The sequence below is a fragment of the Arabidopsis thaliana genome (assembly GCF_000001735.4).
Source record: "Arabidopsis thaliana chromosome 1 sequence".
Lineage (NCBI taxonomy): Eukaryota > Viridiplantae > Streptophyta > Magnoliopsida > Brassicales > Brassicaceae > Arabidopsis > Arabidopsis thaliana.
The window spans coordinates 27,880,278-27,902,181 of NC_003070.9; the positions used below are offsets into that span (position 1 = coordinate 27,880,278).

General features: G+C 37.3%; 4 protein-coding genes and 1 long non-coding RNA gene across 14 annotated transcripts; 3 read left to right on the plus strand and 2 right to left on the minus strand.

Annotated features, from left to right (window-relative positions):
• Positions 1-102: 102 nt before the first annotated feature.
• AT1G74150 (Galactose oxidase/kelch repeat superfamily protein) lies at positions 103-3,580 on the plus strand (the record flags this gene model as incomplete). 6 transcript variants are annotated; one of them, NM_001334627.1, is made up of 11 exons in its annotated part: positions 103-422; positions 792-941; positions 1,080-1,247; positions 1,491-1,643; positions 1,721-1,873; positions 1,966-2,130; positions 2,265-2,381; positions 2,466-2,655; positions 2,751-3,018; positions 3,100-3,208; positions 3,291-3,578. In NM_001334627.1, the coding sequence occupies 11 exons, from the start codon at positions 251-253 to the stop codon at positions 3,347-3,349; spliced, it is 1,704 nt and encodes a 567-aa protein (NP_001322339.1). In that variant the 3' UTR covers positions 3,350-3,578. The 6 variants fall into 6 exon arrangements, with proteins under 6 accessions (NP_001322339.1, NP_001322338.1, NP_177555.3 ...); NM_001334628.1 differs by having other exon boundaries at positions 251-422; positions 2,268-2,381; positions 3,291-3,530; NM_106075.4 differs by having other exon boundaries at positions 251-422; positions 2,466-2,661; positions 3,291-3,470.
• Positions 3,581-5,633: 2,053 nt separating this feature from the next.
• On the plus strand, positions 5,634-11,159 carry TRM4 (LONGIFOLIA protein). 3 transcript variants are annotated; one of them, NM_106076.4, is made up of 5 exons: positions 5,634-7,022; positions 7,525-7,595; positions 7,679-9,571; positions 9,665-9,800; positions 10,033-11,159. In NM_106076.4, exons 1-5 carry the CDS (start codon positions 6,887-6,889, stop codon positions 10,872-10,874), a joined length of 3,078 nt encoding a protein of 1,025 aa, NP_177556.3. In that variant the 5' UTR covers positions 5,634-6,886; the 3' UTR covers positions 10,875-11,159. The 3 variants fall into 3 exon arrangements, with proteins under 3 accessions (NP_177556.3, NP_001320787.1, NP_001320788.1); NM_001334632.1 differs by lacking the exon at positions 5,634-7,022 and adding an exon at positions 7,106-7,420 and having other exon boundaries at positions 10,033-11,154; NM_001334633.1 differs by lacking the exon at positions 5,634-7,022 and adding an exon at positions 7,205-7,224 and having other exon boundaries at positions 10,033-11,154.
• A 57-nt stretch (positions 11,160-11,216) lies between these two features.
• Positions 11,217-16,159, minus strand: RLP13 (receptor like protein 13). 2 transcript variants are annotated; one of them, NM_106077.4, is made up of 8 exons: positions 15,742-16,159; positions 14,975-15,308; positions 14,480-14,635; positions 14,245-14,319; positions 13,969-14,124; positions 13,808-13,882; positions 13,585-13,689; positions 11,217-13,523 (listed from the first exon to the last, which is right to left on the minus strand). In NM_106077.4, the coding sequence occupies exons 2-8, from the start codon at positions 15,162-15,164 to the stop codon at positions 11,278-11,280; spliced, it is 3,003 nt and encodes a 1,000-aa protein (NP_177557.2). In that variant the 5' UTR covers positions 15,165-15,308; positions 15,742-16,159; the 3' UTR covers positions 11,217-11,277. The 2 variants fall into 2 exon arrangements, with proteins under 2 accessions (NP_177557.2, NP_001322432.1); NM_001334634.1 differs by lacking the exon at positions 15,742-16,159 and having other exon boundaries at positions 14,975-15,374.
• Positions 16,160-16,762: 603 nt separating this feature from the next.
• Positions 16,763-21,748, minus strand: RLP14 (receptor like protein 14; the record flags this gene model as incomplete). Of its 2 annotated transcripts, NM_001334635.1 has the most annotated exons (7): positions 16,763-19,087; positions 19,242-19,316; positions 19,415-19,489; positions 19,636-19,704; positions 19,805-19,960; positions 20,244-20,623; positions 21,291-21,748. In NM_001334635.1, 6 exons carry the CDS (start codon positions 20,587-20,589, stop codon positions 16,920-16,922), a joined length of 2,889 nt encoding a protein of 962 aa, NP_001323284.1. In that variant the 3' UTR covers positions 16,763-16,919. The 2 variants fall into 2 exon arrangements, with proteins under 2 accessions (NP_001323284.1, NP_177558.4); NM_106078.5 differs by lacking the exon at positions 21,291-21,748 and having other exon boundaries at positions 16,860-19,087; positions 20,244-20,631.
• On the plus strand, positions 21,485-21,685 carry AT1G09423. Its single transcript, NR_139622.1, has one exon. It is a non-coding gene; the product is annotated as an other RNA (long non-coding RNA).
• Positions 21,749-21,904: the final 156 nt, after the last annotated feature.

Sequence of the window (21,904 nt, forward strand, 5' to 3'; positions counted from 1 at the left end):
TTTTGCAGTAACCATTGTTTCAATAATCGTGTATTAGAGTGTATATACTTTAATACATTGTTATTAGAGAAAAACCTAAAGCAAAGGAATCACCTTTATATTCCTCTGTATCGCCATTACCATTAAAGAAATAATTTTGGGATTTTGGATTTTCCTCTTCTCGTCTTCAATTTTATAATCTTCTATTCCACAAAACCCTTAATTTTCCCGCACTTTCTCAACGCAAAGGAAGGATCTTTCTTCCAAGACAATGAGGTGGGAGAGGGTCCAACAAGTGGGTCTCGGTGATTCTTCTTCTTTCGGCCCCGGAAAGAGATGGGGACACACTTGTAACGCCATTAAAGGCGGCAGATTTCTCTACGTATTTGGTGGCTTTGGCAGAGACAATTGCTTAACAAATCAAGTTCATGTCTTCGACGCTGGTTAGTATCTTTTCTACAAATATCAGTTCTTGTGCGTCGATTCTCTTAGTGGGTTTTGCATAAAGTCTTAATCTTTGAGGATCTCTGTATGTATCGATGATTTTGTTCAATTTGCTCGTGCGGTAGACCCCACTCCCACAAACTTATCTTATTTTGTTGCAAATCTTGATCTTTTTCCTTTGTCCTTTAGTAACCTACTCAATGTTTCTTTCTTTGTTATACCTTACTTGAATGATTTGGACTTTATGATCCTTTTTCAAGATTTAATATATACTATTTGTTGGGATGCTATTTTGTGGTTTACTCGTAGTCATGTTTTCAAAATTTTCATTGTTGAAACTAGTCTCATTTGTGGCAATTTTGTTGCAGAGACGCAGATATGGATTCGACCTGAAATCAATGGCGTACCGCCCTGCCCGAGGGACAGTCATAGCTGTACAACAGTTGGTGATAACCTTTTTGTGTTTGGTGGTACTGATGGGACCAAATATCTCAACGATGTGCACATCCTTGATACTTGTAAGCTCTTCCATCGTTTCTTTTGTTACCCGGTTAGATTAAAAAAATGCTTGTGTTAACTGTTCCTGGTTTGACGTTTTTGAGTTTGAATCCAATTCTTTGTTTTTGGGTTTGCTTCTCTTTTTTTGTGTGTGGTAGATTCACACACTTGGATACGTCCGGATATTAGAGGGGAAGGACCAAGGGTTAGAGAGGCTCATAGTGCAGCGCTTGTTGACAAACGTCTTTTCATATTTGGCGGCTGTGGGAAATCTTCTGATTCGGATGATGAAGTATTCTATAATGACCTTTACATACTTAATACAGGTATACTGCTTAGGCTGCTTTTTTTAGTTTCCATGTTAATCCTCTTCATATATTATCTATAGTCAACTGATATGGAATCTGAGAGAGATTAGAGAATGGGCATTTTTCAACTGACTCCTTATGTGAGCATTGACATACATATTGGATGTTAGCCACAATGTGCATTAATTTTTGAATTATAAAAATTTGATGTCATTTTCGTGGAGGCATGCGTGTAACTGAACCGGCTTTAATCTTGTTTAGAAACTTACATGTGGAAACGTGCTGTAACATCTGGGAAACCGCCCTCTGCACGAGATAGCCACACTTGCTCAGCGTGGAAGAACAAAATCATTGTAGTAGGTGGTGAAGATTTGGATGACTATTATCTCTCTGATGTTCATATCCTTGATACAGGTGCAAAAATCATTCTTTAAGCACATCTTGTAATGCTTGTGTGTATTTCTTCTGATATTCTGGTTCTGTATTTTCAGATAAATTTGTTTGGAAGGAATTGAAAACTTCAGGACAGGTGTTAACACCTCGAGCCGGTCATGTAACTGTTGCACTTGAGAGGAACTTATTTGTCTTTGGAGGGTTTACGGATTCTCAAAATCTTTATGATGATCTATATGTGCTTGATTTGGGTATGTAACCAAAAGCTTCACTAATGACAAGCCTTCAATTCTCAATAGTCTCTGAAGTCAAAATAATTATTATTGTTGGGTTGTCTCTGTAGAAACGGGTGTATGGTCCAAGGTTGTTGCTATGGTAGAAGGGCCATCTGCTAGATTCTCTTCTGCAGCGGTTTGTTTAGATCCTTACAAGGCTGGTTCGTTTTTCTTTGTTGGTGGCTGCAATAAGAATCTTGAGCCGTTGGATGACATTTACTACTTACACACAGGTTTGTTAGGACCTATCGGGTTTTCTCTGATTCTTCAGTATCTGTAGCTAATATTCTGTATTTGGTTATAGCAAATTTGCTTTTGTGCAAGGTTGCTAATTATTCTCCTAATCTTCTTTGCTTATGGCTAATAGAAGGTAGATACGATGTCCGGTTTCATCAAAATCCAGGGAGATCGTCTCTAAGGAAACAAATGAAGCTAAAATGCCAAGGGCAGGAATTAACTGTGGCCAAAACCAACATTGACCATGGTGTGCTAACATGAACTCTTACTTTAATCGACATTATCTTGGGAACAAAAAATGTAGCATTTATTGTATACGGTGTTATTGTAGGAAGAGAGAATGTCCCTTTGAACATTGGCTATATTGATCAAAGAAAACCGATGTTTCAAGCCAGGGTTACTGAAAACGCCCCTCTAGGTTACACTATAGAAACGATCATTGATGGAAAGGTTCTTCGCGGTGTTTTGTTTTCAAACAGACACAGCTCTGTGCGAATTGCAGATTCAAGCATTAGTAGTAGGCAAGTGTTAGTTATTATTCTCTTTTTTGCTTAGGTTATAGTTTCTCTTGTGTCCCCTTTGTTCTAAAGCATGGTTTATTTGTGATTGTTAACAGGGAAAGGCCTGCTACGTCAGATGGAGATTGTGATCATAGAGCAAAGATACCAAGAACTTTTAGCAAGGATCCAGCTGGTAGTAGCCAACAAGCTGGTCCTACTGATCCTTCTGATGATACTAACAAGAAGGTTGCAGATTCAAATGATACGGACACACCCATGATTGACACTGTCGATGCTAATGTGAACATGGAGGGAACACATGAAGCAGAAACCGCTGCCGTTACCATTGATGCCAAAGATCAAGATGCTTCTCAACTCGATAAGGTGTGACATTATCTACAACAGCTTTTGCTATTTAGAATGATGCTGTTTCTTACCAGAATTTATATATGGAATACTTTGCAGGGGATTGTGAACACAGATCCATTACCGGTTTCTCATGATCAGGTGAATGTGATATCAACAGATGCTGCAAAAGCTGATCCTGGAGTAGATTCATCGACACGAAAGCAAGGTGAAACATGAAAATACATGATTAAGCAGTTCTTTCTTAACAATTGAGTAATAAGTCTTACTCATCCCTTGGATTCAAACAGAGGAGGGAACATCTGCTGAAGAAGATGCAAACGTAGGGCCGCAACCACAACAGCATTAACATCAGGAAGGATCTTTTTGAGGGGGATGTACAGTAAGTAGTAGCTGGAGATAGAATTTGGTTTAGAAGCTAAGTAGAAGAAAACTAATGAATTGCAGAAGAAGCTAACATTTGAATTGAGGTCTTTTGCTTCTTGTTCTGTATTTGGTTTCAAATTTGCATTTAAAAAACATTTTTCACACAGCTTACATAATCACCAGAATTAATCTGATTTGGACAAGCAACACGCACGTAAACAGAGTAAAATTACCTTTGAAGAAACTTTACAGGTGGAATAAGGCATTAACTTATGGCTTATTAAAACTCTTCGGATTGAGTCTCTGGTTCTTTAGCAATAAGTTTTGCTTTTATATGATGTGACAATATATAGACTTTAATTTGTTTTTTTTATATAGAAAAGATCTCTTGCTTTTTTACACCAACTATAGAAATTAAAGTTTGACATAGATCTTTGTAATGATAGTTAACGACTTAACGTAAACCATTGATCAATAGATACAAAGTAAAGAGACAAAAATTCGATGATTACAAGTTTTTGACAAATCATTAACGGCGAGAAACCATGTGCCTCGATGATTGAGCATTTTTAATCTTTGACCAAAGACCACTTTAGCTTTTACTTATGCAACTTGTTTTTTTTTTTTCCGAAAACCGCTTTACTTATGCAACTATTAACTTTACATATATACTCTATTATGTGTAGCTTTAGAAATTGTTAATTATGATACTATGGAGTATCTATAGTACAGTCATACACATCTATGCACAAAATAAAAATAAAAATAAAAAATTATGTTTATACACGTTCGGATCCAACGACAAAAAAGAGTAAATGCTAAAGAAAGCAGAGAGATACACGAGATAATCACTTTAAGGGATTGCTATATTACCAACCGTAGTTATTTCTCTCATTAATTCATAACCAATTTCTTTGACATGTCTTAATGCTTTTGTTCTTTTACCAAATACGTACGTTTTTCTTGTACTAGCTATTTCCATGGAGAAAAATGCTATAATTTCCAATTAGCATCGTTAGTTAAATTCATAACAATGTTAATATGTCAAAAATAAAATACATAATTGTGTGATACGAAAAAAATATAATTTGGAGATGAGGTATATAGAAGTCCAAATTATCTTTGTTGGCAAACCCAACCACTAAAGGATGTATATACTTCAACTAATTTTGTGACTAATTAACATATTTTGTTAAAAAGTATATATATATATATATATATATACACCCATTTGGTTTCTTTACTTACTACGACGTACTACTATACGTACCTTTTATATCTTTCAAACTCTTATTTTATCCTCAATATTGCTTTTAATAAGTTCCATGCAAAAGACAGAAAGAGTTTCACTATTTTTTGTTTAAGAAAAGAGAAAGAGTTCCACTAAGAAGAGAAAAATAAACATTTCGCGACTTTTAAAGCTCGAGACACCCATTTTTTTTGTTGTTATTTCGTGGCTCCAAATTGCATTACATAAATCATGAATATTCAGTAAAGTTAATAATGCTTTTTAGTAACTATTTTATGCTTTTCTTTTTTACATGTATTGTTTTGTTTTAAGTAACGTAAGAAATTACATTACCCGATTTAGGCTACTAGACTCTCTATAGTATACGCCACCTAGTTGAGTTAGAGAAAGAAAAGTCAAAAACAATTTATGTGGTTGTCAATTATGGATAATTAAGAGTCGAAAATGACACGAAAAAGAACAACAAGAATAAGGTGTTGAGATGAAAAAACTGGAGACATTTCGACGTGAGAAATCTATAAAGCGAAAGGGAACAGAGAAATGACAATTTTTTTGTTTCAAGGACAAAGAAGCAGAAATTGACTAATTAGCTTTTAAAGAAAAAAATACATTTTGGGGGAAAATATGGAAAAAAGTATTTCTAAATTTTACTTTGGTTACGCAGTTTTCCCTACCTATGCGGGTGGTAATTTAATGCACATCCGTGACCTCACCGGCAAATATTAAAGACCAAAAAATTGTGAAGGTCTTCTAATTGTAGTAGATTCATACATTTTTATATCGTTTTGATGGTGATGTTAATCAAACTTAGTGCTCAGATAAAATGTTTAAATTAATATCATGCCGTAATCTTAGTTCTTTTTTGTTTTTGTATGAATTTTAATATCCGAGTCATAAAAAAGCCAAGAATTAACGTCTGTTTGTTATGATATATTGTTAATTATTCTAACTTGCCGACAGTTTTTAGCATAGAAAAAAAGATCTCACTGAGTTGATCAAAATGCAAATAAAATCTTACCAAGAACATTATACTTATATGTGAAAAGTTGTATTTGGTGTGATTATGAAGGAAGATACTAGTGATAATTTGTATTTCAAGTTTCAAATCCATGATCTTTAATAAACATAAATTTGGTGACAGAAAACCAAAAAAAATGAATCATTCTCTGGATATGTTGATGACCTGACACAGAGGTCACATGCATCTAGGAGAAGTAAAAAACAGATCCACTCTCTCACATGCTTTTGTGAGATGTAGAGCCTCTGTATCTCCACACACACCCCTTCTCCAATGTCTCTCTCTTTTACTCTATTTTTCTTTTATTACCTATTTAATATGATAATCTAAATAAGTGGTTTTTTTGCTCACATTTTATTTAGGAAAAAAAAAAAGAATCCTGCCATTTTCCAATAAGGAACCCCAGTCCCCATATGTGGCTGAATTTCCGGTTTGTTCTCTGAGCAGTTATAGCAGTGAGAGAGAGAGAGAGAGAGTACAAAACAGAGGAACATTTAGTCTCTTCTTGGATCTGTAGGAGATTCCTTTGTTCCTTTCTTTCTTTAATCTCTCTTCTTCTTGATTTGGCGGTTTCTTTGCTTTCTGCAACTCTTTCTTTTCATTGGTTCTGTAGATTTAAACTCACACATTCCGTGTTTTAGGACAACAAACTTCTCAGACAAAAGGGGCACACATGTTCTAGTGTTCTGTTTATGGTTTAGTAGTTTATTGAAGATTGGATCTAATTACCAAAAGGGTTTTTATCTTTCTCCCTCCTTTTGTCTTCAGTGGAATCTGGGAATCTTAGGTTTGTAAAAAGGTTTAAACTTTATTTCCTTTTTAAGATCCGTAGGTTTGATTGCTGTTAGTGTAGGACTCAGATTAATTTAGGGGTTTTCTTGAGCTTTAATTAAGCTGGAGAAGACAATGGGTTTCTTCTGATTTGAAATCTTAAACGGTTTTTTTCTACAAAGAGAAGGGCTAAAATTTTGGAGTTTTATGAATATGGAAGGTGCGTCATTCTCGTTATAGTTTTAATGGTGGTTACTGTTTGATGATGGAGAAAGAAAAAAAGAAAGCTTTTAAAGTTATCTCTTCCAAATTATTGCAAACACATCATTGAGGCATAAAGTTTGGGTTTTTGGGAAATCAGTAAAGGGGAACACATCATAGAAGAAAGCTTTCAAAGCCAAAAAGAAAAAAGGAGAAGTCTTTTTGAATCTTTAAGTAGAAAGTTTCCGGCGCCGGAGAATTGTTTTTGTGATCTGTAGAAAATGGCTGCGAAGCTTCTGCATTCATTGGCAGATGATAGTGCAGATCTGCAGAAGCAAATTGGATGTATGAATGGGATTTTTCAAATCTTTGATCGTCACCATGTTCTTACTGGCCGACGAAAAAGTCTTACTTTAGGTAAATTAATAATTACTATATATTTATATTGTTTGATAATTTAAACACTCTCTTCTGATCTCTATGGTTCGTGTCCAGTAGTCGTTGACTTGTATATGGTCACATATGTTATTCTTACATCCATGTGTTTTTGTATGTTTATTCTTCTCTGTTTTTGTTTTGGCTCTTTATCTGCCAATGGAGTGATTCTTTCATTAACCAGGTCTTGTTATAGTCTCAGAGATCTAAAGTTATGGTTGTTACTTTTTCTTTCTCAGTTGTGTTGATCTGCCGAATCTTTTGGTTAGATTTAATTTTTCCCTTATGGCCGGTTTTTTCTTGCTAGATTTTGACTTTTATTAACCTTTAGGCTCATGGAGTTTCCAACCAAATGTGATAAATTCAAGTTTGACTAGCAGGTTCTTGTAGGTTTTATTAAACGTCTCTCTCAATGCGTAATCGGGTGTTCCTTGTTTGAGAGTTTTGATATGATGCTCATGCTTGTTTTATGTGCTTGTTGCAGGTAATGGAAATGCCATTAACATCAATTATGAAAGAGACTCTGTTGATACAATTTATCAACAAAAAGAAACTGTAAGTTGGTTCTTTTGCCAACCATCTACGATTTCATTCATATACAGAGGTTTTCTATAAGATCTAAGGTTCTTGCATTTCAGTTTCAGGACTCCAACATTGGTGGGAATGTGAAAGAGAAGCGAAGGGTTTCAACAGAATCATCTAGAGTTTCTTTCTCATCTTCGTGCTCTTCCTCCCCATCGTCTTCTGAGTTCAATAGAGGAGTTCAACCTGACGCTTCTGCGTATGACCGAGCTAATTTTCAAGAATCTCCTACAAGTGATCCTGAGATGACTGAAGGGAATGGATTTTCACATTTGGGACTTGACCTCAGAGATGTTGTGAGAGACTCAATGTACAGAGAAGCCAGAGGGCTTTTGAGTAAGACTCCAATGACTAGAGAGGAAGTAGTTAGACAGAGCAGACGAGAGGATTCTCCAAGGCCTTATGGTTTGAAGCAATCAACTCCCATGGATCTCAATGAGTCCTTCAGAGTTCTAGCAAGACTTAGAGAAACATCTCAACATTATAACGAGCTTGGCATGAAAGATGCGCCTCGTTACTCAGTTGATTCTCATGATACGTTGAAATCCAGACAGAAGCTGAAAGAGTTGCCTAGGCTTTCGCTGGATAGTAGAGAACGAGCGACGCGAAACTCCAGTGTTGATCCCAAATCAAGTAAGCTTTCAGAAAGTTTCAGTGAAAGCTGTTCAAGCAGTAGCAAGAAACGGCCTCCCAGTGTTGTAGCAAAGCTCATGGGATTGGAGACATTGCCCGGTTCTCCATTGGGTAGAGACATTCATCAGTTTGGTCTGAACAAAACCAACATCTCTGACCAAAATGACGATCCATTCTCAAGATCATTGAGGGAGAAAAATCTGAACCGTGCAATCCGTTTTTCTCCTAGCTCACCGAGAAGCTTGGGGAAGGACCCGGCTTCTCCAAGATGGAGAAACTCTGATTTTGTTATGAAACCTCTATCAAATACAAGATTCCCCGTTGAACCAGCTCCATGGAAACACGCTGATAGAAACCGAGTTTTGCAAAAGCAAGCTAGCATGCCTGTGAAAGCGAAGCCGTATGAAGCACCTAATTTTCCTCCTACTGTGTACAGTGAAATGGAGCGGAGATTGAATGATCTTGAGTTCAAACATTCTGGAAAAGATCTGCGAGCCCTTAAACAAATATTAGAGTCTATGCAGTCAAAAGGTTTCCTAGATACTGAGAAACAACAACAATCCACAAACTTTGCAGTTCAAAGAGATTATGAAAGAGAAAATTCTGCAACTTCCAACCATGCAATGTCATCCAGAACGAGAGTTCAGTCTTCTTCATCTAACCAGGTATATCAATCCCCGATTGTGATTATGAAACCTGCCAAGCTTGTTGAGAAGGCTGGTATTCCTGCGTCATCCCTTATTCCCATTCACAGCCTAACTGGCATCAAGAAGATCCGTAGAGAAAAACCTGATGATAAAGGAACTTCAGCAAGTAATAGTAAACGGGTGACAAAAGATTGTAGTCCTGGAAACCGAAGAGCTGAATCATGTACCAGCTCGTTTGATAAGAAATCTGACAGCAGAAATGTGCGGTCTTCTTCAAAAAAGCCTCAGCAGGTTTCCAAAGAAAGTGCTTCAAAGAGTTCAGGATCTGTAAGTCCAAGATTACAGCAGAAGAAGCTTGAGTATGATAAGCGTTCACGGCCACCAACCCCTCCTGATTCTAGCAAATCAAGGAAACCGTCAAACCAACAACTTGTGGAATCTACTTCTCCTGGTGGCAGACGTAGACCCAAGGGTCAGAAGAGTTTGCAGCAAGTTGATGACCAACTTAGTCAAGCAAGCAATGAATCTAGGACGTCAAGTCATGGCATTTGTACTCAATCCGAAACAGAAGCCTCTGCTTGTGTAGAAAAATCTACTGAAGCTGATGGTGGTAAAAGTCCATCTGTAATCGAGGCAGCCAAAGCTGTAGTCTCTAACTTAATGCAGAATGTGAGTTCTGACTCTCATTTATATTTCTTTAGTGTTAGATGACAAATTTTTTTCACTTAGTTCTCACAAGGTTTGTTTTTATTTTGTTTTCAGAAATCCAGTCCAAGGTTTAGTGAAGATGGATTGTCAGCTAACCTTTCACTAGTTGCTTTGGAACATCCAAGTCCTATTTCTGTTCTCGACGCTTCAACGTACAGAGAGACTGAACCATCACCCGTGAAGACACAAGGTAACAAAGGGATTCTATCTCTAGTGTCCTAGTGGTCATCAACTATCACAGTCATAAAATAAGAACTTGCAAACATCAAAGTCACTTTAGGATTCTATGACCAGGAGTTAACTCTTACATTTGTCTGTAGCTTGTTTAGTTTGGGAAAGTTTCTCTTTTACGATTTTTTTCCAATGTAAGGATTGGGTGTTCAGTTCCTTCCATTTTTGACTCAGAGCTGATCATGTGATAGGTAATGTTGCCCATGATTTTGGTGATGAAAATTGTGAGGACCAGTGGAATCCAGCATACAGTTTCTCAGAAACCACATCAAGCTTTTCGCCAGAGATAAACCGTAAGAAGCTACAGAATGTTGAGCACTTGGTTCAAAAGCTCAGACGATTGAACTCTAGCCATGATGAAGCCAGCCAAGATTATATTGCATCGCTCTGTGAGAACGCAGATCCTACCACCGATCATAGATACATTTCTGAGATTCTATTAGCCTCGGGTCTTCTCCTAAGAGACCTTGGCTCAGGATTGACAACGTTTCAACTTCACCCTTCTGGCCACCCAATCAATCCTGAGCTGTTCTTTGTTCTTGAGCAGACAAAGGGAAGCAGCACTACGCATCTGTTACACAAAGAAGAAAGTAAGGTTCTGAAAAATGAGAAGCTCAACCGGAAACTTGTGTTTGATCTCGTTAATGAGATTCTGGTGGAGAAACTAGCGTCAGTTGAAGCCACGACGAATCCATTGATGAAGTCATATGCTAAGGTGACTAAGAAAGCCGTGAGTGCGCAACAACTACTGAAAGAACTGTGTTCAGCGATAGAAACACAGCAAAAGCAAGCCACAAAGAGATCAGAAAACTTTTTATTGGAAGAAGAAGACGACTTCTTGAAAAGTATACTTGCTGAAGATGTGACGATTCGATCTGGGAACTGGGCAGACTTCAGTGGAGAAATGTCAGGATTGGTGCTGGATGTTGAGAGGCTTGTCTTCAAGGATCTGGTTAATGAAATCGTGCATGCAGAGACAAGCCGTCTGCAAGCAAAGTCAGGAAGGCGACGAACGCTTTTTGCTGACCAGTAGCTAAGTCTGTTGAAGAAGACAAAATATATACACAAGTGGTTTCTCTAACTCTTTAACTGTGTTATGTTTCACTCTGGTCCTTTTTTTCGTCTTTGCTGATTCTTATGGTCGTTCTTGGGTCTTCCGTATTCTACAGCAGAATTATAATCATATGGTGTGTTATGTAATTACTGAAGTTCTTGAGATGGCTACCTAAAGAAAAAACTGTAAAGCGATATAGAAAGAGAATTCATAAAAGAAGAAAGACAACTAATGGAAAATTCTCTGTATCTATTGTTTCATGCAAATTCTTGTATTTCAGTAGATTATGCATTGAACCAACAACCAAAGCAGCTCCAAGATATGTTTGAGGCATTACATTTATTTAAAGACAAAAGACAGTACAGAGGAACCAAAACATAAGTTATGTTCTGGTTTTGTGAAACAAAGCAGGAGGTTTGAGAAGAACAACAACAGATGGGGACGACAATGAAACTAGCACGTAAGAACATTTGGTACCTGCAGTGTTTTGCCACAACATATTCCTAACCTTGAGGACGAAAGCATCAACGATGTAGAACCAAGCTCTGCTCCAAGGAGAATCAAATGAGAGAGATGCAAGTATTCCAAGAAGTATTGTCACATAGGCTGCAACAAAACTCCAGTAGAAAGATTCCATGTCGACTGTAGATTCATCAGCTTCCACTCCATTATCTGTTGGGTGAAAGTTATTGCTCGCGCAGCTTATGTCTATGGACTTCCCACAGAGAAGAGGATTACCAAAGTAGCTTTGTGTCTCAAAGGTGTTAAACTGTCTTCCCTGTGGAACGATTCCTGATAAGTTGTTGTAGGAGACATTGAACACAGCAAGGCTGATCATATCTGTAAGTTGTAGTGGGATAGGACCTTGTAATCTGTTGAAAGAAAGATCAAGGCTTTCCACATTCTTCAGACCTGAAAAGCTTTCTAGTATCACTCCTGATAAGTTGTTGTGAGAAAGATTGAGAGCTTCTAATTCCACAAGACCTCCAAGCTCTACCGGGATCTCACCACTCAGCTCATTTTCTGAGAGATCCATTCCAAACAATAATTTGAGATTTCCACCCATGTAGGCATCATACCTGTGCTTTGTTGCAAATTCAATTTTCGTCTGGGAGTTGGTTTCATTGACCATATTAAATTCATCTATCATGAGTAGAGATTCAAAATATACAGGATCCTTAGCTGTGCCAAATCTTGAAGGGACATCATATCTATAAGAATCATCCCCTTTCCTCAAACCAAATGATGTATTGCTAAGACATGATGGTATCGATCCATTGAATTTGTTGTTGGAAAGATCCAGAAGTTGGATGTTACTTAGACTGCAGAACTGGTGAGGAATCTGTCCTGTAAAATTGTTCCCCCGCAAAAGAAGAATACTGATGTTTTGGGTGTTGATGAACTCCGGAAGATTCCCAGACAGTCGGTTATTTCTCAGATCAAGTACAATAACATTCAGTAGTAGTGTGTCTGGAATAACCCCTGATAAATTATTGTTTTGGAGGAGTAACACTGCCCCATGATATATGGAACTTACGTGCGGAGGTATATCCCCAGATAACCTGTTTGAAGAGAGGTCCAGTAGCTGAAGATAGGATATGTTGAACAAGGAAGTAGGTATTTCACCTTCCAACATGTTGTTTGAAAGCTGCAGTGCGAATAATCCCTGACGTTCGCCAATCCAACTTGGAATAACACCTGTGAGTTTGTTGTTTGAAATGTCAAGTACATTCAAAGATGGTAGGCTCCGAAAACCTTTTCCAATATTTCCTGTAAACAGATTGTTATCCATAGACATCACCCATAAACGAGTAAAGTTGGCTGCTTCTGGAAAAACCTCTCCACTTAGTTTGTTGTGTGACAGCTTCAAGATTGTTAAGTTATAACAACCCTTTAAAAATCTTCTTGGTAGCTTCCCGTGGAACCTGTTGTGAGACAAATCTAGAAATTCAATACTCTTCATGTTATCCAGAGAAGATGGCAGATTTCCTTGAAAACCATTATAGGCTAAATTCACACAGACTAAATGAGGGAGTATCCACCCAAAGTTCTGAAGAAAGAGATGATTGAATTTGTTGACTGACACGTTCAGGAAAAGCAGGTTATGAGCAGATTTCGGTAGCTGAAAGCTCGTAAAAGAATTATTCTGTAGAAGCAAAACCTCGAGTTTCGTATTGTTCTCTAACAGCCAAGAAGGAAAATTTCCATGAATTTGATTGTCAGAGAGATCAACGTGATGCAAATCCTTTTGATGTAGGAGAAAATGAGGAACCTTCTCCAAGTTGCAAGATCGTAGCGCAATAACTACCAATTGGAATTTTGGCTTCCAAGACGTTTCAAACTCTACTTCAAGTGAGTTGGATTGTGAATCAAGTCTGAGCACCTTAAGTTTTGAGAGGTTGGCGAGTAAACCAAGTGAGAAGAAGCCTTCGAAGTTGTTACCAAACAGTGATAGGTACTCAAGGGATTCAAGGTTAGCGAGAGCAGAGGGTACGTTCCCAGTCAATTGATTTGATGAAAGATCAAGAACTCGAAGTCCAGTCAAGCTAGTTAAACATAGAGGAAACTGACCAGCTAGTTTGTTGTTACTGAGTTTGAGCTCTTCCATATTTTTCCATGGGCAAGTCCCTACGTTAATCAGATCCTAAAACTTTAGCACATAAATCTGAATTTAAACACAATTCTTTACCAGAAAGGGGTTTTGTTTTAGCAAACTTGCCTTGCAATTCCACTGAGCTTGAAAATTCATTATCGCTTAGATCCAGGGCTTTCAGCTTCCTCAGGGCAAATAAAGCTTAGCACCATTACCTAACAATATAGAATAGATAGGATCTCAAGGATGACACGAATCAAATGAATTTTTTTATAGATAGATTAAAAAGGAAGACAAGCATATTTGGACACAAATTGACCTCGTACTGGTATGGAGCCGTTAAATCTGTTTCTACTCAGGTCCAGCAGTTCCACGTTTGTCAAATCTCTAAGTTCTGAAATGGGAGTCCAACAAATATAAGGATGACGCAAACTAAGTCTAAGAAAAATCAATAAATAGATCATTCTAGAAGACACACACCTTTAGCAGGAAAAGGGCCACCCATGTTGTTTCCCCAAAGAGACAGAGATTTAAGTGATGTAGCAGAATTAAGGAAGGGAAAGATCCTGCTATTGAATAAATTATCAGAGAGATCCAGAATCTCCAGCTTTCTAAATCTCCTTAGGCTGTTATAATCTGCAAATGAGAATCTTGCTAAGCATAGAATGATAATTCACATATTTAAACAGCTTTAAATACGAACAGATGACAAAAACCAATCCAATAAAAGCAAGCATTTATGAACAAATTAACTACCTTGTGTTGGTATGGAGCCATTAAATCTGTTTCCACGCAAGTCTAGATGTTCCAAATTTGTTAAATCTTTGAATTCTGAAAGGAAGTTCAACATATATAAAATTGATACAAACTGAAATTTAGAAATATAAAGTTATAGCAAAATAAACTGATTCGATCTAACAAAAGGTACATCGATCATCAGTAAATAGGTCTCGCTAGTTATTACTAATTAGTTAAAAATGGAGAAACACACCTTTAACAAGAAATGGGCTATGCATGTTGTTGTACGTAAGAAAAAGAGTTGTAAGGGATGTAGCGGCATTAAGAAAAGGAAAGATGCTGTTGTTGAATCTATGTGAAGAGAGATCCAGAATCTCCAGGTTTCTTAATCTACTGAGGCTTTTGTAACCTGCAAAAGACAAACGAATAAATGCAAACGAGAATTTGCTAAGCATATAATGAGAACATATGCAAGAAAGATCATGAGAGATGAACTCTACGCAAGTGGGAAGGGAATGTAAGTGACCGTAACATGTGATTGCAACATGCAACATGGCACACAGACATCAACACAGAAACAAAGAAAAGCCGAGTACCATAAGGTATAAAAACTTTCAAGAATTAGAAACAGTTAATTAAGTAAGATATAGTCCATATAGGTTCTTTAGAGAAGTAAACCCAAACGCAGGGGGAAGATCAAAGTACCATTGTAAACAAAAAACAAAAAAAAAGTAAAATCCTGGTGTACCTTCAACGTCATCAAACAAGCCACTGAATCCACAGTCTTCGCACGAACGAGAGGATGATAAGTCCAGACTTCTAACATCTTCAAAGGGATGCAACAGAGAAAGATTTAGGAGAGGGTTCTCTATAATGAATCCTATACCAAAGGCAATGTTGGTAATCCGCCCACTTTTACGATTGCACTCAACCCCCATCCACTGGCAACAATCACTCTTTGTGTCATTGGTCCAACTAAGAACATTGTCGTTCCATTCTCCTGCATTCAATGGGATCAGAAATGCTTTGAGCTCCAACAAAGCCTTCCTTTCTTTCTCAATACAGCTTTTGTATCCATGTAGCTGCCCCAACAGTAAAATCACACATATCAAGTATTGTCCCAAGAAAAGCTTCCCCTCCATTGCAAAAGAAATAAAATCCACAAAGCAATGTGGGAATATGAGTTAAAAATGCAAACACCTCCACGTTTATGAAAATTCAACAAGAAATTATTGTATTATTTAGAAAAAGTCGAAGTAAACTTAGTGATCGCTGTCATTTACTTTGAATTGTATCATTTGTATGATAGGAAAAGTCAAGGTCGTTGTAGTAAACAGTCATAAGCGTAATGATAATATACCACGAAATAAGTTAAGCCAAGTCTAGTGAAGTGAAGGTCTTTCTAGTTACGAAAAATAGAAGAAACAGACTGGTAGACAAAGATTTTCGTTTAAATTCCCTATAATACTTTTTCTCCACGAAATTTTAGGGAAGAAACAGACTGGTCTTTCTTACCTTTGAATTCCCATTGAACTTTAAAGGAAAAAGCTATCCTGGATTAGTTACGCCTGAAACAAATTGTTGTAATAGCCAAAATTCAAAACACCGGCGTAGCTCCATTTAGTTCATACCCTACGTCTCCATCGCCGACGGCGTGAAAAAGTCCATTATTAGATCGCTGGAAATGAAGAAAAAGAAAAATGCGATTTAAGTAGACAATCGCCATTTGTTTAGGACTTGAGCATTTTTTTATTTTATTTTTGTTAGAGACTGAGGCGAAAGTATTGGAAATTGAATCCTTGATTAAATCCTACAACGAATAATAGGGAATCAGTGAGAAAAAGATGAAGAGAAAAGAAGAAGTAGACGCGAGGTCGACAGTGAAAGAAGAAGAAGAAGAAGAGTCAAAAGTGGATAACAAAGTCAACAAACCAAATGGGTTTGTGTTTTGTCAATTGAGCCATCGGTTTTGTTCAAGGCCCAAACTGTTGAAGTGTTTTATGTAGGGATTAGATTAGTTAGGACCCAATAAAAGAAGCGGTTTTGCTAACTATTCAACCAAGTCATACGAGTAAAGCGAGTCGTTAGAGTTGTTGCCTTGTTGGATGTGTAATATAGAGCTGCTTAAGTTCTTGCTAATAAAATGTGTCTAGAGTTAATCATATCTAGTCGTAGTGGCTAGTATCTAGAAGTCTAAGTGAGTCTAAGAGTGTGTAGTAGAATAGTAACTAGTATAAAAATGTTGTGTGTTGTTTGTAAAATGATCCTTACGATCAATAACAAAATGTAGTCCTCGATATTTCTCTCTTCTCATTTTATGTCTTTGTGTTAGAACAAGAAACAAACCAAAGACTAGAGAGGAAGCGAGTTAGTGCTCTTGTTTTATATCTAAAGAAAGATAGAGTGAAACAGAGAGAACAAGAGCAAGTATAAGAAACCGTCAGAATGTCATGTCAACATGAAGCAAATTAAAACCAAAAAAAAATAGTGGAAGCACAAATAATTTTTGTTGCGATTATAGAAAAAGGTAAACAAGACAGAAAAAAAACCCTTAATTGACAAAGAAAGGAATTTCAGTCCATACAAAATAATCAAATAGCTACGTAAGGTAAAATCAAAACACATATTAAGACACACATTGTATTCAAGCTTTTGCTTGGTAAGGAATATCCAATAACTGAGCTGAAACGGTTTCAAGAAAACATACTTTTCCCAGAGGCTATGAAAGCGTCGACAATGCAGAGCCATGTCCGACGCCAAGGACAATCGAAGCACATAAGTACAAGAATGCCGATCAACGCAATCGCATAAGTTGAACCAGTAGTCCAATACAAGACCACCATGTCAATAGCAGCTTCATCATCATCATCTTCTTCTTCTTCTTCTCCTCCGTTATCTGCTTCCTTTGTGTTCTTCTTACCTTCACAACTTCTATCGGTCGGTGTCCCACAAAGAAGAGGATTTCCTAAGTAGCTGTTATCGTTGAAGGTGTTAAACTGTCCTCCTTGAGGAATGATTCCTGATAAATTGTTGAAAGAGACGTTGAAAACAGCAAGAGAAGTGAGGTTGGTTAGTTGGTGAGGAATGTTTCCCTGTAACATGTTATAAGAAAGATCAAGGCTCTCAATGTCCTTCAGTTTGGAGAAGTTAGCTGGTATAGAACTCGACAATAAATTGCGAGATAGATTCAGGGCTCGTAGTTTCGAGAGATCTCCAAGCTCTGCTGGGATAACACCACTTAATTCATTGCTTGATAGATCCAACCCATACATATAGTCAAGTGTTCCTCCACTGAAAGAGTCATACCTTTGCTTTGCTGCAAATTCGATTTCAACAATCATATATGTAGAATCATAGTATAGCATGAACTCATCTACCAAAAATGTGGATCTGTAAAATTCCATCTGAAGGCTGTCTCCAAAGCTAATCTCCTGAGAGAAGCCACTCAACCCAATCCCTTCTCCCAATTCAGTTGATAAATGATTGAGGCATGGAGGTATGACGCCATTGAGCTTGTTGTCTGAAAGATCTAAAAGTCTGATGCTGGTCAAATCACACAGCTTCCTTGGTATAGATCCTGTTAAATTGTTCCCCCTCAACAATAAAGTTATCATTTTCCCGGTGTTGACAAACTGTGGGATACTCCCAGAGAGTTTATTATTCCGCAAATCAAGTATGTAAGCATTTTCCAACAACGTGACAGGAAGTGGCCCCGTGAAGCTGTTGTTATGAAGGAATATCTTTATCCCGTACATAGAATTAACAACTGACGACGGTAGGTCTCCAGATAATAGGTTTCCAGAGAGGTCCAGAAAATTAAGATGATGAATGGCTAGCAGAGAAGGTGGCAACGTACCTTCTAAGAGATTGTTTGATAGCAATAACATAATCAGATGAGACGAGTCGGGGGGTATCGAACTTGAGATAAGACCTGTGAGACGATTGTTCGACGCATCAAATATTGACAAATTAACCAAGGTACGCAAACCGACTCCGATCTCTCCGGTAAATAGGTTGTTATGCATCCTCAATACGATCAATGAAGTTAGTCTCGTTTGTATTGGAAGAATAGGGCCACTAAAACTGTTGTGAGAGAGCTGCAGGGTTATTAATGAAAAACAACCTGTTAATAAGCTTCTAGGTAGCTCCCCAGAGAAATTATTGTAAGACAAGTCCAGGAATGAAATGTCATTCATCTCACCCATGGACGATGGAAGATTCCCTTGAAACCCATTATGAGATCCATTCATATGTAGCAGCCTTGGAAGCACATGGCCAATATTATCAGGGAGCACTCCGGTGATATCATTTGCTGAAAAATCCAAGACCTGCAACTTATGCACTATTGTAGGAATCTGAAAGATAGTGAAGGAATTATTCTTCAACTGTAAGACTTTAAGCTCTGGATTATTCTCCAACAGCCAGGTAGGAATGTCTCCGGATAATCTATTGCTGGATAGATCAACTAGACGCAAATTTGTTTGGTAGACGAGAAAATTAGGGATTTTCCCCAAGCTGCAAAAGGGTAGTGCAGCAACTGTCAGTTGAAATTTTGGCAGCCAATTGCTCTCTGTCTCTACTTGTAACATCTCAGATGTTGACGAAAGTCTGAACACCTTGAGCTTTGTGAGGTTGGCGAGTGGATTGAGTGAGAAGAAGCCTTCAAAGTTATTATCTGACAATGATAGATATTCGAGGGACTCGAGGCTATTGAAACTAGCTGGTAGATTTCCACTTAACTGGTTTGATGAGAGATCAAGAACCCGCAGCTTGTTCAAGTTACCTAAACACACAGGAAGCTGACCTTCGAAATAATTTCCACGGAGATCAAGCTGACGCAAATTCTTCATTTCACAAAAAACTACAAAAAAAATAGTTTAGAAAACAACAAGATGATGAGAATAACAAGAGTAGTTGTTCTTTTCTCGAGATTCATGAGATAACTCTCATAACTCGTAAGTAAATGTTATGTTGTTCACATAGATAATCTTGGAGGTCAAGCATAAAGAGAACACCTTCTTTTGGTATTGGTCCGTCGAGATGATTCCAAGCAAGACCCAGGACTTCCAAGTTCGTCAAAACCTTTAGTTCTGAAATTGAGTGAAAGACAACATATGGTACCTTGAAAAATGATTATTTCAAATGTATAAGCTATATTCATCTCCACTCCTATTTAGAAAAAGCTTGCCTTGCAATTCCACTAAGCTGGAAAAATCATTGGCACTTAGATCCAGAGCTTTCAGCTTTTCCAGGTGAGTAAACTCTACCATACGACAAAGAGACACAAAGCATGGAACATATTATTAATTTGCGATGGCAAAAGCTAATTCAACAGTTATGTATGGAGTTAAATCTTGTAAACGTTCTACTCTGAAGAAAAAAGACTGTGACAAATGACGTAGATGTTACCTGGGATGGAGCCGTTATATCCACTTCTACTGAGGTCCAGCAGCTCCAACTTTGTAAGGTTTTTAAGTTCTGAAACCCAGTCCAGAAGTAAGTAAGAATGATTAGAACTACAAAATATACATCATAATTAATGCTACATAGGCACCTAAATGCAAATGGAAAAACACACCTTTAATAGGTAAGGGGCCACCGATGTAGTTACTCTGAATAAAAAGAGTTGTAAGTGATGTAGCAGCATTAAGAAAGGGAAAGATGCTGTTGTTGAAACTATTTGAAGAGAGATCCAAAATCTCCAGGTTTCTTAATCTCCTTAAGCTTTCATAACCTGCAAACGAAAATCAGCAGATTAGTTAATACAGAAAGATACTTCATGGCAAGAAAGATATTGCATGGCATAGACATCTCATTTGAGTAAATACAGAATAAAGTACTATTACAACCTCTGGAGGCAGGAGAAAATTTAAGTACAATAGATTAAAAGAGCGTTAACTTACAAGAATTAGAACAAAGAAATGAGATCATCTAGAATTCTAAACTTTCACTGCATGAAAACTGTTTCCAAATGAAGACCAAAAGGGTAATTAAACACTGTGAAAAGCCTGGTATACCTTCAACATCATCAAACAAGCCATTGAATTCGTTGTATATTTCCCCGGATAAGTTCAAACTTCGAAGCTCTTCAAACGGATGCAGCAAAGAAAGATTTAAAAGAGAACTCTCTTTAAAGTTCGTCTGACCAATGGAAAGCTCGATAATCCGCCCACTTGTTTGATTGCACTTAAGGCCCTCCCAGCGACAACAATTGCTCTTTGTATCATTAGTCCAAGTAGGGAGAACAGAGTCAAGGCCCCAATCTGCAGTTTTTGAGATCATGTATTTCTTGAGCTCCAACAAAGCTTTCCTTTCTTTTTCAATACAGCATTTGTATCCACGTAGTTGTACCAACAGTAGCATAACCCATATCAGGTTTTGACCCGAGAACACCTTCCTTTCCATTGGTTAGAGCCAAAAATAGTCAGAAACTTCAAAATTTGGATTGTAAGTTTAGACATATATTCATGTTTTACAAGCATATACACTGCTGTTTGACAAAGAGGAAATGGAAAAAGCAAGTTGCATAAGAAAATATAATATATATATATAAAGTCAATCTTTGGAAAAGTACTCATCTCATATGACATATTTGTGGGGTGCTTAGCATGATAAAGTTAAGCAAAGGTTTAAGCACAACTAACAAAGACAAAATTGTTGGAATTAGCCACATGACAATTTACTCATTCTGAATAATACAGTGTAGAGTCTGCCATAACTTATTTCTATACTTCAAGTGCAATTAATGTAAAGTGGAACAAGAGTAAAAGAACGATGACATGATATCATATATTTGAAACCGTTATAATAGATAGATGAATGTTATGCAGGGTTAGTCAGTCTTCACACATTATGTGATCCAGGACAAATATTAAACTAAAGAAAAGAAGAATAAACATAATGGAAAAAAGTCAAAAACTATTTCTTCTAATTAGCCCTAAAGACAATTTCCAGCTTTAGCTTATTCCTAGTTCAATGTATATATACACATACAGATTAACATTAAGCCTAAATAATTGATTTTCCATAGAAGAATGATGCAATTTTAATGTAAAAGGTCTAACCTTTAAAAAACATTCTGCCAAAACACTCAAACGGTAACTGACTTGCTGATGTGGCTCTCTTAATCAGCCACGTCGGAAACAACTACCTTTACCGCTGAAAATTGAAACGTCGTCGTTTCACATTGTTATAGTCTGAAGCGCAAGCCCTAGATTTCCAATCGCCAAACGCTAAAATAATGTGGAAGCCGCCATCGACACCTCCCTTCATCGGCGTTGGGAACATCGATTGCTACGAAGTAGTGGAAAGAAAGGAAACCGCGGCGGAGATGATGATAGCCTTCTACTGGAGTTTTGAGTTTTTTTTTCCTTTTCTTTTTATGTGTGTTTTGTTGAGAAAGAGAGCAAAGGGAGAGGGTAGTTTTGTTAATTTTGGCTGAGGGGTTACTTTGTAAATATTATTTTCTTTGCTCTAACTAAAAAGTTTGTTAATATTCACTGAATGACTGAAACTTTTTTAAATGCCAAAAGAGACCATATACGATGAGAAGATACAAGAAAAAGGCAAAATCGAACTGAAACTACAAGCCATCAACTCTGCAAGTAGCTTCTGAATTTTTAACTCTTTCGAATTCCTGGGTTTACTCCATCTGAGTGGGAATATTGCTTGATCAGTT